This window comes from Lycorma delicatula, chromosome 6 (genome assembly GCF_047948215.1).
Source record: "Lycorma delicatula isolate Av1 chromosome 6, ASM4794821v1, whole genome shotgun sequence".
NCBI lineage: Eukaryota > Metazoa > Arthropoda > Insecta > Hemiptera > Fulgoridae > Lycorma > Lycorma delicatula.
The window spans coordinates 123898409-123919026 of record NC_134460.1 but is presented as its reverse complement, the minus strand read 5'-3'; the positions used below and the strand labels follow the sequence as shown (position 1 = coordinate 123919026).

Below are 20618 nucleotides of genomic sequence, written 5' to 3'. Positions count from 1 at the left end.
ATGAATCCTAGTAAAAGCTAGTTGCGTTTGTACGGATTTGAACACTAAACAGTGGATATCGATGATTAGGGTTCAATTAATCACACATCTCAGGAATGGTCGGCCTGAATCTGAACAAAACTACACCTCATTACATGTCATGAAAATCATCCTTATTTCATTGGTCCGTAGGGGAGGACTGGTTGAACAGATTGCAACGTACACACTAGGAAAATAAAAAAAAACTACATTTACTAAATAAAAATCTAAGAAAATATAATATAGAAAATTTAGATATGAGAAAATTAATAAAACCCGAATAAAATTTTTAAAAAAATCCGTTTCATATAAAATATTATTCATGAAGAATATAACAAACTTTCAGAATTTGTTCTACTGGTGAGAATAAACAAGAAAGCAAATGGAAAACGAGTTCGAAACAAATGTTTTTCTTTTAAACAAAACATGTGTTTTGTTTTTAATAAACTTCGAAAATCATACGGTTATATTTAGTTTCTATGGATTTTATTCATACGATTTTACTTAGAATCAAATTCTCTACAAGTTTTGTTTAAAAATTTTTCCGTTTAATCACCCATTTACCAAAGTTATTTTACTCCAAAAGTAAAATTATGTGTTTAGTCAAACCTAATCTTTCGTCTTTTCCCCCAAATTTCTCAAAAACGAATAAAAATACACTTTTTAGACGTATTCTTTTTTCAATTTTTCGGGTCAGATTTCAAATAAAACCAATAAAGTTTTCCTCTTAAATTACATTTCAAGAGTTACAGTGCGTCTTAATTTTACCGAAGGAGAGAAATCAGGGCGAAATTTTTACCAATCAATATTCGCTAACAAAGCTTTTTTTTTACCAGTAGTTGATCATGCCATGTATGATTGTTACATTCTTCGTGGATCCTCTATACGTATATACATATCCAGTATATATACTGTTATTTAGATATAACAGAGATAATAGATGAGATTTTTTTTTTTTTTTTAAAGAAACTATAAAAGGGTGTTGATGGAGATTTAAAGGGATAAAAAAATATGGAACACCGAAGAAACATTTAAACTTTAAATAATAATAATAATAAACATTTTAACTTTTAAACATTTAAATTTAAAGGTACAATCTATATTAGATAATTTTAATCCCAAATCTTGTCTCAATCTTAAAATTTCAATAGCAAGAATATAAATTTGTTTCACTGGTAATTAGTAATCATTTAGCTTGTATTAAAACTCATTTCATATATGAGGTAAATAAAATTTTAATTTTATAAGAAAAAAATAAATTGTTGGGTATAAATTTACTGATAAAACATTGAATATAAGAATTATGCGAAACAAAAAAATATTTCAATCTGTTTTTCTCAGTTTAATTTTGTTTGTTTTCTGAGTTTTAATTCAGATAATCTTCAGTTTTATTTTTATACTTCTTTTTATTTTCTTTCACGATTAAATTTATGGTATCAGAAACTAAGAAAGCTTCTGAAATCTAACAATAGAGTATTTTAACGACTCTTTCTCCAAAACTTACGGTACTTAATATAAAATACAATTTCGCTTTGAATAAAATCGACCAACTTAGCTTATAATACATAAAAGAATGTTTATAAAGAATTGGGAAAAAAATTTAACTTACCACAGATTTCTTTATTCATTTTCTTTAAACGTATCTTTTCTTTTATACGAAGAAGAAAATATTTATTAGAGATTAATTAGATAATCGGTTTATCTAGCTAAGCTCTGATTTTAAACTTAAGACCATATTTTAATATAACATTATTATAGTTTTTTGTCACAAACATTTAAATTATATTAGTTCCTAATATTTTGATAAATTGTTTTCGATTATAAAAAGTTAACATAAAATTACACTAGCTATTATTTTATTGTTAAAATTACACATTTTAAATATACCAAGTGTTCATTTTAAGTGTGCCACCATCGTGATTTCGTAGCAGAAAAGCTATGATGACTACTTTAATTGGAGGAATTTTTCTCGACTTTTATGATCATTAAAAATATCTTATAAGTTTGTTCAAAACCGCCAAATCTTTTCAATATAGCTGTATAGACTCAGGTTTTATTCATGTTATTTAAAATTCACTATTAACGAGAAACATTAATTTTCATTTAAAATAGGACTTTTAAATAACAACAGGCGGATCCAACCGTCGGCCTGACCTCCCTTGCCGGACGTTATGCCTGTTGGCGGGGAGAGCCGCCTAAAGGACACACCCCTGCGTAGTGCAATACTTTGCTGTTGGTCCCGCGCATACTTGATGCATCTACGCACTAGGGTGTAGTTTAGGGCTTAAAGGTGACAGACGCGGGGTCTTCGATCTTCCGCGAGTAGGCTTTTAGCTAAGTTCCTGAGGGCAACGTGGTAGCGTTAGGTGTCAGCTGTCTTCTTCGGAAGTCAGAACTCAATACTATCTGTCGGGGTGAATTTAATGATGTGGATGTCCCTCGGGGCATCTGCATCGATGGTATCTCACGTGGCCGGGCTGAATATTGTGGAATGTGATCAGTTTGAGGGCAAGAAGATGTCCTTCGTTAAAGCCATTGTTGGCAAGGAACGGTGGGGGTGGTGTAACGACCTGACACGCTACGAGGCGGGATCTTCTCCCCTCGGAGGGGAATTGAGATGTTGGTCCCGCGCCGCGGCTTGTGATGGACGGCCTTCCAATTAGGTATGTCACCGTTCAGAAGTATCTGGATGTCATCCTTGATGAGAGGCTTCTCTTCAAGGAGCACCTCCAGTTTGTGGCAAAGAAGGTTATTGATGCCTTCTTCGGCAAAGTGATCCATCCCGATTGGGGATTGAATTGCCGTACCATGCGTATTCTTTACAAAGGTGTCTGTGAAGCCATTATGCTGTACGCTGCGCCCATCTGGGCTAATCGTTTGCAATTTCAGAGTTATAGGAACATTCTGTTACGAGCCCAGCGTCTTCTGTTGTTAGCTGTCGGCGGTTACAGGACTGTTTCGCGAGAGGCAGTTACTGTGATCTTACATAACAACAGCCGATTCATTTCCTTGTTCGTACAAGTGTCATGGTTAAAAGATATTCGTTACCTCAAACTTCACACTGTTTTAAAAATTCTGTCAATCAATCCTCTTTGTTGAAGTTTCTAGACTTTTCACTTTTTTTTAAAATTTATTTGTTGGTTTACATTCTTCATTTTCTTTCTCTTTCTGTTTTTTACAATTTCTATTACTAGAAGCTATTACGAGTCACTTGAATATATATCATCAGGTTAATATTTCCTTTTATATCTACTAATATTTTATCTTTTACTTTCAGATTTTTGTTTCATTATTTATTTTTCTTAATGTGTACGTTGCAATCTGTTCAACTAGTGAAAAATCAATTAGTTCAAATAGTTTTTTTTTGTTCCCTACTAGTGAAAAATAAGCAACAATGAGATAAGGATGATATTCCTGACATATGTATGAGATGTAATCGTGTACAGACTCAGGCCGATCATTTCTGAGAGGTGTGGTTAATTGAACCCCAGCCATCAAAATACACCGGCGTCCACAGTCTAGTATTCAATTCCGTATAAGCTGTTAAACTAATTTTTGAAGTAGAAGGTTCTGAGAATCAAATCCTCGTAAAAGGTAATTGCTTTTATACAGATTTGAATACTAGACAGTGGATACCGATGTACTTTGGTGGTTGGCGTTTAATTGGTTGGATTGAGCTCAATTCTTAAAATTTTATTTTATCCTTTTTGGGATCATATACCATATTTTCTTCTTTCCTTTTGTGCCCCTTTTTTAATGTTCTTTACTCTTCTAAAGTTTATTTTAGCTACATGGTTCATGTACACATCTTAAATAACTCTGTATTCAATAAATTAGTTTCTAATTTCCTTAAAACCTTACTTAAAAATACTCATTCCGCATTATCCAATTATAAAATTCTCGGAAAGTGAATAAGTAATAAAAAGAGCAGTACGATTCAAATAAGTTAAAACTTGAATATCTAGTGAATATACCGTGAATGAGTTATCATATTATATAAATAAATAAGCAGAAAAAATTATGAAAGAAAATGCAGTTCATAAATAAAAAGGTTAATTTTACTATTTTCTTATCCTTTATAAAAATTTATAAAAAAAAGTATATATTTCATTACTTTTATTCCACCCTCTTCACTTTTGAGTATACTTCGTTATAGTATAAAGAAAATATCTTGCTTAACTTTTTCAACGTTATGGTTTTTTGAGAGCTCTACATTTTGCGATGGTAACATCTAAGAAAAAAAATTATAAAAAATTTAAAGTGTTTGTATCTAAACAATTTGGATAATATAAAGAAAAAACAGCAGGCTTATATATATATATATATATATAAGCCTGCTGTTTTATATATATATATATATATATATATATATATATAGTGGTCTTTTTTCAAAATGTTTATTGATGAAGGAATTTGTGAATTTACTTAAATTATTTACGAGATAAATAACGGGTATCCATTCATTGACATCAGTAGATTTAATTTAAAAAAAAGTCATTTAAATTTTAATTCATTAAAATGAATGATTGTAATTTTTACTTACTTGTACGAAGTATTGCGATTGTGAAAAATTTAGGTTTTCAGATTTTAATGGATATATCCATTTTGACCATCTCTGAATCCATTTTTACTAGTTTCGGCGTGACGCCAGTACATTCGTACATATGTATCTCGTATAACTCAAAAACGATTAGCCGTAAGATGATGAATTTTGGATTTAGAACTGTTGTAACATCTGGTTGTGTACCTGCGCTTTTGATTGCAATCGACTTAACCAAAAAGTGATCCCAAGTTTTCTTAACTGCAGTAATAAGCCCTCATTGAGAGCTTTTCAAAGATATTATTTTGTTATAGCCAAATAAAATTTTAATTAATGAAATATTTTAATCTTACAAGGGGAAGGCACATCGGTTCTAATTTGACTTCATTTCCTTTTTTTTTAATTTAAATTTATTTATTTATTAATAATTATTAACCTGTAATTGTAAAAACATTTACAGTGAATAATAATTAAAAAAGAGTATGAAAAAATTCTGTATTTATTAGTGAAATAAAATTCTATGTGCTTGTGGAAGTCATGTGGTGTCCACATAAAATTTGTTTATCTAAGAAGTACTAAAATAAATTTCCCGGCTTTTCCGATCAAGTTATGCAATTAATTTTTGACAGAAAGGTTTTTAAATGTAATCATTTTAAGTTTTATACACAAATAAGATTTAAAGCGATTAAAAAAATGATTAAAAATAAGTTTTCCTGATAAAATAAAACCTTTAAATTGAAAAATAATAACTAAAATTATAAATACCACATTATTATGAAATTACAATTATTTATAATTTTATAATGCATAGTTCAAAAAATAAATTTAAAAAAAACTGAAGATTTTTATACTTGTGGAGGACTTAATGAAAGTTTAAGGGTGGGATTTTTGTATTTTGTACTAAAAAAATGAAAACAGAAATATATTGGGAGCCCAATGCTCATTTCAACCCCGTAGGGGAAGACACCCATCTTCTGACGATTCCGGTCGACACACCCCCTCATCGGTCGTAGCCCTGATGGGCTTAAACGGGAGTCGTCTTTTGCCCTCTAACTTTTAAATCTCTTAATAATAAGCCAGGTTCGTTGGGATGCCACTAATGTAAATGACTAGATAGACATTTATATCGGTGATTTATAAACTCAGCTTTTGTCTTCGCTGCAGGCCTCATCCGGATATCTCTTGAATGTCCTACGTCGTTGCCCTTTAAACTAGCTAACCGAGTTCGCGGAAGCACGAACCCCACGCCTAGTTCTACACTTTACAGAGCTAATTTGTGCGTAAATGTCTCATAATATTCGAGGCAATTGAATAAATAATATACCACCAAAAACGAAATTTATTCCTAGTTCCCTTAGTGAACTCAAACTTTCAGTTCATACCTCTGATTTGGTTTCATTTATGGACTCCGGTCTGGTCTACCAAGGAGAGGTGGACAGACTTCCTACTCCCACTTAGCTTCATCGCAGAGTCCCGCGTGACATTTATTTAAGAAGCATTCGGGTAAAATTAATTTTTAAGAAAGTAATTTCTAGTGGTGGATAATAAATTTAAAACTAGTATATTATGCAACGAGCCTATAATGATAGCCATTAATATGCGAGTGTGAAATAAGATACGTCTTGGCGAGTATCGTAAATTTTGCAAGAGTGCTTAATGACCATTATAGAGAGTCGCCGTATATTTTCTACCCTGAGAAAATATTGGGATTATTGATTTAAATCGGTGATAAAATACATTATAATTTTTTTAGATTTAAAAAAAAAATACATTAAACAATACATTTTAGTGGCAATAAGTTCTGCCTTCTTTAATATCGATCGGTATTAAACACATTTCTTTTTAGAATTCGACATAATTACATATGGATAAATGATGTAACATAGAAACTAAATTACCCAATGGTATTCTTTCAAATTAACTTAGTAAACTTAATTAAAGTTAATACTTTTTTATATTATATTAAATAATATCCGCTTCTGATTGACAAGTGGTTGAAAAGAATAGACTTGTGATCGGAAATCAGGTAATTTCGAAATCGAGAGTTCTAAGGTTCAAATCCTAGTAACGGCAGTTAATTTTAAACGGATTTCAATACTAGATCATGGGTACTGGTGTCCTTTGGTAGTTGGGTTTCAATTAACCACACATCTAAGGATGGTCAACCTGAGACTGTACAAGACTATACTTCATTTACATTCACGCTTATCTTTCATCCTTTGAAGTAATACCTTACGGTGGTTCTAGAGGCTAAACAGAAAAAGAAAGAGGTTCCAGCTGTGTAATTAACCGTAGAAGCCGTAGAAGAAAGAATATTTTAAAATCGTTTAAAAAATACAAAGATACAGCCATAAGTTTAATTCTAATTCAAATTCTAAATAAACAAAGTTGTAATTTTTGGAAAGGGAGTAAAGTTTTTTGTTAATTTTTTTTCATGAAATACTAAAGAGTGAGGGCTATCATAAAATTAACATTTTTAATTAAGAAAAATATTATTTTTACTACAGAACAGATGGGAAAAATGTTTATAGTGGTTTGAGGACTTATTGATGTAGATATTTGTAGATGCAAGAACTCCCATTAACTCCTTTTCTGAAGCAGTACTTCGTTAAAAAAATCTGATGTGTCATGACTTCCTTGTACTTCTATTGAATTACATATACACATTTTTTTTTTAAATGAAAAGTACGTAAAATTTTACTTCATTAATAGCTTCTGATATTTTTTCATATTTTTTTTTTTTTATTAAATTATTATCTACTGTAAAATTTTATTTACAATCACTAATAAAAGTCCTTAAAAATGGCTTCCACATTCTTAAAAATAACAAACATATCATATGAAAATTATAAAGGAGATTAAAGAATGGAGAAGTGACACATTGTCTTCTTTACTGAGCCGAATATTCTATAGCATATCAGAATTGTAAACCTATTGAAATTCAGTTGGTATTCAGCCCTAAAAATGACACCTTTATTTTGTTTATCATAGAAACTGGAAAAAATGAATATCATTACTCTAAAAGAAAGCAATCTTGACTTGTACCTTTTTTACCACAGTTGCTTTACATACATTTAAATCGGAAGAAAAATTGATGGAGATAATGTAAAACAAGTTAATGTATCCCGTTTTGTGAGAAATAATATACTGCACACATTGTCTCTACTAAGTAGGGAAATATTATAGATATTGTATTTTAAAACTTAAAACTTCGAAATTAATAGCTCTACCTTTCCTAAGGCCTTCCGGAATTAAATATCACAACCTATAATTATTATTAGATCAATGTAAGATTCGTTCCAGTAATTTAAAAGTGATTAGTTTATTAAAATGATAACATTTTTCCACGGTCTTCAACGATCTAATCGTATTTTTTTGTTTTAAATAATAAAAAATTTTAATTTACGTAATGAAAGTAAAATATATTTTTTTATTTGTAGGAGAGCTTTAAAATAAAGATGATAGTGAATAAAGAATGAAAATTACTGCACAAAAATCATTTTTATTTTGGAAAAACTTAAGTCATCCTTCTACTTTGACGGTGAAAAATTTTTGGTACGAAACTGCTGTTGCTCTGTTACAGTTATGAAATTGTAAGTTTGTAATATTTTATTCTTTTTTTATTATCATTTATATTTTATTCATTAATTTCTTTTTATCAAAAAGATTTTTTATTTGGCTTAAATTTCTAATTGTTTTTATGTCAAGTTTTGTTCTGTTTTATTTAAAATTAAGTATACTCTTGTTTTGCAGTTGATTTTAGTTATGTCACTTTACCGGAATTAAATCTAATTCCGGTATAACAAAGTTTTGTAGGTTAGCAAGTAATTTGACGAAGATTATGCCAACATTTTCGACAAAAAAATGTAAATAATTTTCTTCCAAAAAAAAGAAACAAAAAAGGCTAAAATTTAAAAAAAAAATACAGAAGATATTTAAAACCTTTTACTTGGTTTTTAATTCATAAATTATTAATGAAATAAAAAAAAAATGAAAAATTTATTTTGTGAAAACCTACATTTTTGTTATAATTCTTATTTTAGAAGAAACTGAAATATATTGAAAAGAGAAATTATATACAATCCCCCTAAAGATTAATATTGACCTTGTATGTAATACCTAAAAAGAAAGATTAATTATTTGACCAGACTCCCCCTTATGCAGTTGCATCATATTAAAAAATCTTCGTGAAGAAGTGGTCTTGGGCTTTCACCGTAAGGTACTGGGTTCGAATCTAGTAAAGCATGGTATTTTTCATACGCTAAAAAAATTCCGTTTGCTATTCTTATGGCACAACCTTCGAGCTTTTGTGGTGAATTAATCATAAAAAAAATTATATATATATATATATATATATATATTTAAAGATGGATTTCAAAGATAATTTATTTAAGTCTTAAGAAAGTAAAATCTGAATTAAGCTTAATTACAAATGGATTAATTAAATAAAATTGGACTACAAACTCAGTTAAATGTAAACCCACGATCTATTTGGGAAAATTGTATAGCATCTAGGCCTTTCATCCGGAGGTCCCGGGTTCGAATCCTAGTCATGAATGTCATTTTTCATACGCTACAAAATTCCATTTCCATATTCCATCGTACTTCAAAAGGTTCTGTGGTGAACTAATTCATCAAGAAAACAAAAAAAATCATTCCCCGGAAGATATAAGCTTTATAAGTTAAACTAGAAAATCCAAAAATACTACGATTCTAAATTATAATTTTTTAATTATTATTAAATAATCAGATGTTTCACTAAATCTATTACATACGAGTATATACGCATATGGAATAATGTCTACTAGATTACATACACAGTTTTAAAACTACATAAAATTTTATTTCATTAATAACTTCTTATTTTTCATAATTTTTTTTTTATTGTTATTATTAAATTATTAGTTATTGTAAAGATTTGTTTACAATCACGGGTTAATAATTAATAATAAATAAATACATTTAAATTAAAAAAAAAGTTAAAAAAAGGAGATGAAGTCTGGCTTGGACTGATGTACCTCTCCTTACAAGATCCATATTTCATTAATTAAAATTTCATTGGGCTATAACTCTGGAACCAGTGGAAATAAGTACCACTTATGATATATTGTTGAAAAGCTCTCAATGAGGGCTTATTACTGCATTTAATAAAAAGTCCAAATGTTTTTTGCTTTTGGTTCAGTCGATTGCAATCAAAAGGGGAGGTGCACAACTAGATGTTAAACAGTTCTACATCCAAAATTTCAACATCCAACGGCTAATCGTTTTTGATTTATATGAGATACGTACGTACGTACATACATACGCATGTACAGACTTCAGGCTGAAACTAGTCAAAATGGATTAAAGGATGGTCAAAATGGATATTTCTGTTGAAATCTGAAAACCGAAACTTTTGCGGATTACAATACTTCCTTTATTTGGTACAAGGAGGTAAAAAGCTTTTCTTTGAAAAATGGAAATTTATAAATAATCCAAAAAAATATTAATTCCCACCTTTTAAAATTGAAATACATGTTTTTGTTCTTTTGCTCTATCTCCCTTAGGTTTAAATATTTTTCACGATTTCTTAAAAGTACTTATATGTATATATACCTATAAAGAGATGCTTACAATTTTCTTTCGCTTATTTACCCCCGGTCTAAAATGCAGAAATATTTTCAAAAGTTTTTCTTTTTCTTATTTATCCTATTTTCTAATAAGCCTTTATTGAAGGAGGTGTTAGATTTATAGTAAATATTACTTAAGCAAATTTGTAAAAGCTTATGAAAATTTTCATATTCATATATAGCAGGTATTCCCCACCTACAAAAATATATATTCTATTTTTCCAGTTTTTGGATCTAAATTTTTTTTTGTATTTTTCTTTATCACTTAAATGGTTATTAATATAAAAGTATTGCTGGTACCTATATTATATTCCGCATCTAATTTATTTGTTGTGAGACATTATACTTGACCGGCGTAGACGGGAAAGTCGTACAATAACTTTTCCGGCTCTTTTTTTAAGTAACGATATAATGAATTGATAAATGACAAAAAGATACTCCTATCTTGTATTAATAACGTGGGAGAATGCAATTTTAACTTACGACATAGAAACAGATTACAATATGACATATTAATCAAGATTAAGCTTCATTAAAATCGGTTTAACCGTTTTAGGCAGTATTCAAACTGAGGTTACGAATTATTTAAGGGTTAAATATATAATACGTAATTAAGTTTTTTATGCCGTGTAGATATGAAAAAACACGTGTTGTGAATATTAATGAATTTTTTTTATCAGCGTTTATTATGTTACTGATCATTAATTACTTTTCTATTTTCTATTTATTTAACACTTTTTTACATTCATTTGATGAAATGAAGAAAAACACTGCATTTTATAAAAACTTTAAATTGACAGCGTTAAATAAAATATTGCTGCTGGTTAGTGGAACTTATATCTCCGTGTCGTTGAGTACTGTTCATTTATAAATGGGAACGAACGTGTGCTAATGAGACCTGCATAAAACTGTCCACTTCACTGAAACGGTTAAGGAAAAAACATAAGCGACACTTTTATTTAAGCAGAACTTACTCTGTAATTCACACCACGCCTTTCTATAGACAGATCGACATAACACTAGATTTTATGGATTTACTGATAGTTTTTTGTTTTTAAATCGTATATCAGAATTAAGATTTTTTTTTATATAATATATCAACTAAACTGTTGTGAGCCGGCTTCCGTGGCGCGAGTGATAGCATCTCGGGCTTTCATCCCAAGGTCCAGAGTTCGAATCCCGGTCAGGCATGGCATTTTCACACGCTACAAAAATTGTCATTCATCTCATCCTCTGAAGTAATACCTAACGGTGGTCCTGGAGGTTAAAAAAAGAAAAAACTACGGTGAAATTCATAAGTTTTTTTAAAATTAACTTATAATTGAATATTTAAGAATTCAACATCATATTTGATGCCATTATTAAAACGTTGTAGACGCCTGTCATGAGAAAAAAAAAGAAAAAAAACACCAGCTTATAAGAATAACAAGCATCCCATGCTTATTTTATATGTGAAGATATGTGAAGAGAAAAAATACGTTAGGTATTTTTTAGTTCCCTCCACTGAATTGGGTATTTTTTGTACTTCAGAATGGTTAGCCTACAGATATTCAAGCAATGATAGATACTCTACTCTATAAGTAATGTTACCTTAAATTTTTTCTCCAAAGAAACTAAATAAGTGGAAATTATTAAACATAAAGATAACAGTACGATTGAATTTCAAATGCTTTACATTCATGAAAGCCTGGAACAGATATTTAAAAAAATACCCTTTCCTGATGTAAAATAATGCGCTCTGTATAATGCATTTTCACAGTACGGAAATTATCGTATTATTATGGGTTTGTATAATGTGGCTTAAGTGTTGTTTATCTAAACGGTGGGACTGCCGTCGTTTCTTTACAGTGTGTGCAACCGAGAGATAAGTCTTGTAACTATTATATTCATTTCTACTGCATATTTAAGATTATTACGCATTAAATTAGAAATGATGAAAAAGTATGGAAAAACATCGTGTAAATTTCATTAGTTTGTTTATTATAAGAAGAAATTTATTGTACTAGTGTTATTAATATATTGTCGCGTGTTCGCGGCTCCATCAGAATTTTGAGGTATTGATATTTGAAAATGTTGATACAATTACAATTTATCAGTTTAAGAACATAAGTAAAGCAAGGCAAAGCAATAATAATAATAAAGGTCAATAATAAACAAATAATAATCATAGTAATCACAACCAAAATAATAACAACAATTGTCAGTAATAATAATAATAATAATAATAATACAATCAAGCATAATACAAATAATAATACAAATTAATACAATCAAGCATCTAATAGAAGAGTGTACCATATATGAGGACCTCAGAAAGAGGTTCTGTCTTACAAATAATATTAGTGCTGATCTGGATAATGGAAATGAAGAAAATATAGTTGCTTTTTTACACGCCAGTGGACTTCTTAAAAGTCTATAAAATGGAAGTTTAAAGCTGTGGTAAAAGATACTCTAAGCGGTAGTTTTATATATACGTATAAGGGAGTCTCGAAGCGTGGCACGTTAGTGACGGGAGGTAGCCCTCTTGCCTAGGCCATTTTGGCTCACCTGCATTCAAGAGCAGTGAGTCGGGGTGTGTCCGATGATGGCATGGGGGACCCTCAAGGGTGGATTGAGGGCGCGAGGCTATGGGTGTACGCCGTGCATGCCTATGGCCTGATATAAGAAGGATTCAACTGCCACGGCACCCTGGCACGACTGATATACTGCTCAACGGCGGTTCTGGTCGCCCCGAGGGTGCTTAAACAAACTATAAATGAGACTTCGTAGAAGAAAGAAAGAAGATATGGTATTGATAAGATTAATTTTAATTTTAATTCATGGTCTTTTGAGAACCTATCTCAAATTTTAATATTGGGCCCTTTACACCCCGTAAGTGTTTGTGATTGTCCTTGTCTTTTATGTTTTAATGTTTAGTGTGAAGTTTGTGTTTTTTAAATAAAATGTAAGGGCCCTTTACACCCTTACATATGACGATCCTGATGGAGATAATAATTTCTTTTAAAGAATGTGACGAGGGCTAATGACCTTAGCAGTCGATGCCCGTAAAAATTCAGTTAAAAAAAAAAAAAAAAAAAAAAAAAAAAAAAATAATAATAATAATAAACCGTGATTACATATGAAACATAATATAAAGTAATCGTCAGGATTTATTTACAGGTAATTAAATATAATTCAGTCCCATTGACAAAAGACATGACCGCTAGTCTTAACACTTTTAACCACTAGTATTGCATGAACAACAATAGTACAATAGGTAAGACTAGGATAAAGTTTTTAACTGCAAATACCTTTGCTGTTCACAAATAAAACTACCGTAACAATTTATGAATGAAATTTAGTACATTATCTCTTTCACTTTAGTCTAACAGGAACTCACCGAACCATTTCTTGTTTTCGTGTACTGAAATTACTCGCGACGTCAACTTAATTGCGTCGAACCTGCTCTAGAAACTCGCTCTTTCACTGAACTCGCAGTATACTCTCGCTTCAAACTCTCATAATAACTCCTCTGTCGTAGCACTCTCTCGCAGAACTGATTGTTAACTGGTCTTCCTCGGAGTATTTATACTCCTGTCTTCTTTATCTGCAGGATCAGACCCCAGTTGAGCGTGAGAACGATCGACCGAGTTCTTTCATTCCTATGCATTCCTAACCTGTGTCCGGTAACTCTTCTCACGAAACAATATCTGTTTAGGTGTTTCAGCGAGCAGTATTACAAAGAACAATTGTTAAACGGATTTGTTGCCTTTACTAAAAGGGGTTTTTGTCCCCTTTCTGGATTCCTCCCGTTATTATATTCTCTATTACTTTTAGTTAACTGGCAGAAATCCGTTACGCAGGTCCATTATACCGATCTTGTTACAATATATGAAACTAGCTTAGTTCACCAAACAGCCGGTTTGCTACTTGATTTTGCCAATTAATAAGTTTATTATAATTTTATCTCCCTTCTTTTTTTATGAACGATAGAAAAGGGATCACTTATTCCTGAGATTATAAAGATTTAACTTTAATAAATTTATTACCAAATTTCAAAATAGTATTTAAATTTCTCATTATTGGATCCAAAAATAGAGCCTTCAAAAATGTTATATGAACAAAATAGGTCCTATGAAAAAATGACGATTTCCCCTTCCTTTTCCCTCTGTTTGTTACCTTGTGTTCATTAATGAAAAATTTATATTTCAAAATCGGATTGAGAAATCACAATAATATTTGGTACACACATTTATAACAACGTTGTGTAATAAACTTTAAATTACAGCGTAAACATGTTTATTAATTTATAAAGAGCGGCCATGTCAATTTTTCAGTACTTTATATTTCGGTAATCCTCAGGTTTATTATAATACGTTTTATTTTACGTTAAATACGTATAATAAACTAAAAGAGAAACTGCTTGATATTTAGGATGCTATAGCCAAAAGCCCATCACATTCAGTGTGTAAGCTAGTACAGCAGCAAGATCTTGGACATGCTATCGTAAATAAAGCTGTAAGAAAACAAGTGACAATTTTCCCCTGCAAAGTAATGTATTTTCAAAAACTGAAACCTACAGATCATAAAGAAAGACTAGATTATTGTCATTGGTTTACAAGTTTTACTGACCAAAATTCCGTAGGTATCCTCGACATTACATTTTTTACAGATTATGTGGTTTCATCTGGGAGGGTATATTAATTCACAAAATACATGAATGTGATCGACAATTAACCCCCATGAATTTCACGAAGAATTTTTACACGAAGCAAAAATTGGAGTCTAGGTCGGTGTGAGTAGAACGCGCATTGTGGGTTCAATCTTTTTTGAAAACACAGTTGATAGTGATAGTTATTGTGCTGTTTTAACAAATTTCATTAGTCAGTTAACAAAAGTGAGACCAATCACGTTTGGTTCCAAAAAGATGGCGCCACAGCGCACACAGCTAAGAGACCAATGACTTTTTTAGGAAATGTCTTTTGTGAATGAATCAATTCGAGGGGTTTGTGGCTTGCGTGAATCACCTGATCTGGCTTCTTCAGATTACTTTTTATGGGCTGCGGTTAAAAAAGCAGTATATCGCAACAGACCACGCACAATTGACGAACTAATAACCGCAAAAATGGCATAGTACGAGACAATCCAGTACATCAGCTGGTTAAAATGTTTAAAAACGAATTGGAACATGTGCAGTGTTTTATGTAACTTATACTTTTATATAACTTTTAAAAACTTTTCCAGTTATTGTAATACCCGTTTCTGTTAATTAATGAAATAAGAATAGAAAGTAATATTTAAGAAAATTTCGTCATCACAGTTCCGTAAATCCAGTGCACAGAAAATTTCCGAACGCTCTGTATACGCGCGCGCGTTTATGTGGTATTTATGTAATTTGTGTATTGAACCGATTATATGTTTGTGAATTTAGTGATGTACCTTGTTTTTGTTATTTTTTGTCTGATTTCGCGTGAATCCTGATTTTATGTATATTATGAGATAGTGTAATATTTATATATATATATATATATATATATTGTAACAAGAGCGGTATAGCGAGTCTGAGTAACGGATTCTTACCAATTATTATTATTTTTTTTTTTTTGTCTTCAGTCATTTGACTGGTTTGATGCAGCTCTCCAAGATTCCCTATCTAGTGCTAGTCGTTTCATTTCAGTATACCCTCTACATCCTACATCCCCAACAATTTGTTTTACATACTCCAAACGTGGCCTGCCTACACAATTTTTCCCTTCTACCTGTCCTTCCAATATTAAAGCGACTATTCCAGGATGCCTTAGTATGTGGCCTATAAGTCTGTCTCTTCTTTTAACTATATTTTTCCAAATGCTACTTTCTTCATCTATTTGCCGCAATACCTCTTCATTTGTCACTTTATCCACCCATCTGATTTTTAACATTCTCCTATAGCACCAATTATTATGAAAGTAAAAAAAATGTAATAATTAATTGGTAGAATCCAGAAAGGTACAAAAAGAGAACGTTTTTGTAAAGAATAGTTCGTTTTACAATTGTCTTTTGTAATACTGTCCGCTAACACACAATCCACGCCTGTCGTACGGTGAGAAGGGACCAGGCTTGGAATTCATGGGAACAAAGCCTCGATCGACTCTTCTAACGATTCGACTTGGGTCCAATCCTACAGTAAAGAGACTAACAATATAAATAGCCCAGTAAGACCAGCTAAAAATCAGTTCAATTCGGCGGAGTTCCTCGAACTAGTCTGCGAGGCGTTACGACGTCGGTCCCGCAAGGGTAGTTCTGCAAGGTGAGATAGCGAGTTGTGTGAATTCGGCAGAGAGTTCTGCTAACCAGTCTAGTGAGACGTACGACGACGGTCCAGCGTGGAGAGTCACAGGTGTGTCTGCATGACGAGTGTGCAAAACCGTCAGTCCAGTGAGGAAAGTATCCAGTTCGATACGATTAAGCTGACGCCACGAGTAATTCAGTAACCAAGAAAGTACTATCGGTGGGTTATAGTAAAACTGTAAGTATATAATTGAAATAAACAATGCAATAGACTTCATTCATAACTGTTAATATAGACAACAAAAGGTATTTGCAAGATGAATTTTATAAGATTGTTTCTTAATGTAAGAGTATTGGTTAAAAAGGGTTAAAACTAGCGGTTTCTTTTTAATGGGTGTGAATACTAGTTTCCTGTTTATATGCCTGGAATAAATTCGAACGATTTTAAACTCTGTTATGTGTAATCTGTATTTATCACTTACTGTTGACATTACTATCACTATTTGATGTGTAATATTTTTGATTTTTATCTTTGTTGATTGCGTTATGTATTTTTGTGTGTTTTTATGTCATGCTTACTATGTCTTATATTGTGTAATTATCGTTTACTACTATTATCCTGACTATTATTGTGGTTGTAATTATTATATTAATATATGTGTTCATTAAATGTTTTATTATTGTCTGTTATTATTATTATTGTATTTATCACCATTGTTATTATTAATTTGCCTGGTTATAATTTGAACATTTTAAATCCCTAAACTATAATTATATAAACATTATAAATTGTCAACAACCTCTCAATATCATGGTCGAGCCGCGCGGAATCACCGCACCGCGCGAAATATATATATATATATATATATATATATACATTATAAACATTATATGAAAATAGAAGGCATATTCTGTAAGATAGAAGTTAAATTCTTTCTTAAAAAATGTATTAAATGCTTGAAAAGTACAAAAAATGATAGAAATATCTATAAAAGGAGAGATTAAAAATGTTTCTCCTTAATTTAATGAGGAGGGAGTAATTTCATTGACGAACCGCAAAAGAAATAAATAAAAGAAACGGGTAGTAAAAGCAGGCATTGAAGGAGGTATAAAATTGAAAGCTTTATACGGCAAACTCGAAATGCAAGCAGGTACAGCTCTCTTGTAATGACTTGATTATTATTATTATTATTATTATCATTATTATTATTATTATTATTATTGTGACTGAACAAATAAAAACGGAACTGAAATTAAGGAGGTCGTTACATGTTATTGCTTGCTATCTCATCAACCCTTTCATTATTAGTTTTTACTTTTCCTTTGCCCTTTTACTTTCTCTAAAAAAGGAGGATAAACCGCGAATTAACAGCTATCCTAATTAACGTTATTTACATACAAAAAACAGACTTTTCTTATGTTACAAAAATTCCCTCAAGGCTTTTTCATTATTTTCTTTTAGATTTTAATTAATTAACTAAACAATTACATTTCAACATCTACATCCATTATTCAGTCATTGTATAATTTTATATAAGTTCATAAAACAAATAAAGTTACTGATCTATTGTTTATACAGTCGCAACTCTTGATTTAGCTAATCATGAAATAATCTATGAATGTTTATTCACTCCTAAATAAATCAATCATAAAATAATTTATGAAGATTATTTACTTGTAAGGAAACGCGGTAAGAGAACAAAATAAGTTGCATATTAAATATTAAGGTAAAAGATAGCAAGATGGTTAACTTAAACATTTGAAATTTTTATTTTTTATTATTATTTTCAGTTGTACTATTTCTTGTATATTAAATGATATTATAACACACGCACGCCCGCACAAAAAATTAAAATTAAATTATTCATTTTAAATTAAATTATTAATTATGCAGGGTCTATTTTTCTCTCTTATAGAAATGTTATTAAGAGTATATTATTTATAAAACTTAGTACAGAAATTAAAATTAATTATTTATTTTTAATTATTAATTTATAATATATATTATTATTATTAGTTAATTATTTTACTTGAACTAAGTTAAAATAAAAAATAAAAAAACTTTTATCTAGGAGAGAGAAGTAAAATTTGTTGAATAATAACTTTATAAAAAGAATAAACTGAGCTGAATAACAAAAAAAATCAAAGGTTACCAACTGGAAATATAAAGGGTAGAAATTACAGAAATCAAAGATTTAATTTTAAAACAGAAAACTTAGGATTAAGATATTAACATAAATATTGAATTTACTGCGTTTATATGTACTAAAAGATCGAAAATTACCTGACAAGCATTTTAGTCTCACGTTGAAATTTTTTTTATCAGAAAACAGTCTGGAGATAATCTACAGCTAGAGCAATCAAACCCCACAAAAGATGCGGGAACATGTAGGTCTTCACAACATAAGAGGAGGGATTCAATCGGTGTTTAGCAAAAACACATAGAATACCAGCGTTAATAAAGGGATAAAGGAAAAGGAAAAATGACGGGTGGTTAAAAAGGAATCTTCTACCCGTAGATGGATTGTAATACGAGCTCTACAACCCCATCCAAGAAAAGTCTTAAAGCCTTCTTCTACGCATTAGGCATAAGTCAATAAATTTTCAGAACATCGAGTTGTCTTAAATAAAAATTTGCAACGTATCATTAATCAACGATTCTACTTCAACCGCTTCAATACTATACGCTGCAACAGCCGCTTTTCTTCCAGATTCTCGAGTCAACAAGAAAATATACTTTTTTCATTAAAGAATCTTCTTGCTGAGTTCTGATTTACAAATACAGTTCAGCCAGACAACTGGTTGGTATGGACAAAGACGAACCACTATTTCTGTTCAAATTTGCTAAACAGAGATACCCTTACAAAAGTAGTAAAGTCACTTTTATTGCAAACATATTATGATTTAATCGTTATTAAACAATATACCAGATGAGAGAGGCCCTTATGGCCATAAGAATCTGGGGATTTTGACTTTACATATTACCATTACTTAGATAAAGTATTTGGCAAACTTCTTTTGTTTATTAACAATGGATTTTTTATTAATTAATTCACTATTGAGGTACAAAGGCTCATGAATCAAGCCGCTTCATTTCAGCCGGATAGACATGCTTCTATTGAAGCGCATTAATAGAGGGGGATTATTTTAAAATCATTTTATTACATAAATCAGTATCATTAGTATAAAATAATACTAAAATATGATTTGTTTATAATCAGTTTAATAAAAATATCATATCTGTATGTCATATAAAACGATTTAATATTTCAAATAAAATTTTTATTTATTGCTATAATTTTGGTTGTTCGTTTATGAAGTTTCTACATAAAGAAAAGAAAGAGTAAACTAAATTATAGTAATACAATTAATAGGTAGTTTTTTCGGAAAATAAAATAAATATTGCATAATAGATAACTAAACTGGAAATGACGGATTTAGTATTGACAGATTTCACATATATGAGAAAAATTACACATTTTTCACAAGATGAACAATGATGAACAACTTAGTTCACCAAATTGCCGTTTTGTTACTTGTTTTTACTAACTAACTGAACTAGTTCATCAAACCAGTTAAGTGATCGAGGGTTAAAAAAATCCTGAAACAAATCATTCGCATCAAAGTAATAAAATAAATAGAATCGGTATTAAAGTATAAATTCATAAAATTAAGATTAATTTTGTGTAAATATTTCTGATTTTCTTCAGGCTGTACATTAAAAAATATGATTGCATATCTGTCGACCAATGCTACATGGAATGGGCTTAAACGTGTAGATAATTATAAAAAAAAGTATCTACAAATAAAAAAAAAAAAAAAAAACAATTATAATTAATATGATATTGCAAAGAGGTAGATATTTATCGCTTACCGGTTGATCATTGAGGACCCAGGTGAGATTAGCTGCTGGCCGGGACCCAGTGGACGTACAATTGGCCCGAAGCGTATCTCCAATGCGGTACCGAGGCCTTATTCCCATCAGCTGTGGTCTTTGCCTTGGTGTCACTGTAACAAGAAAAAAAAAAGAAGTAAAAACAATAACTAACGTTAGGTAGAGTCTGTTATCTTCTCTCTTTCCAACTCTCTCCCGTTTCCGCTCTGTAGGATTAGAATACTCTCTTTTTAATTAAAAACTTAATTTTCACATTCCCATTAATTATTTTCCAGGTGGAGATAAAAACCGTTTAGAAAAATAATCT

General features: G+C 30.5%; 1 protein-coding gene across 1 annotated transcript in view; it reads right to left on the bottom strand.

Annotated features, from left to right (window-relative positions):
• LOC142326929 (uncharacterized) overlaps nucleotides 1-20618 on the bottom strand; it is a 516589-nt gene that overhangs the window by 322106 nt on the left and 173865 nt on the right. The window contains exon 4 of the mRNA XM_075369657.1: nucleotides 20291-20424. Within this exon, the coding sequence (XP_075225772.1) occupies nucleotides 20291-20424 (134 nt within the window). The remainder of the gene's footprint in view (nucleotides 1-20290; nucleotides 20425-20618) is intronic.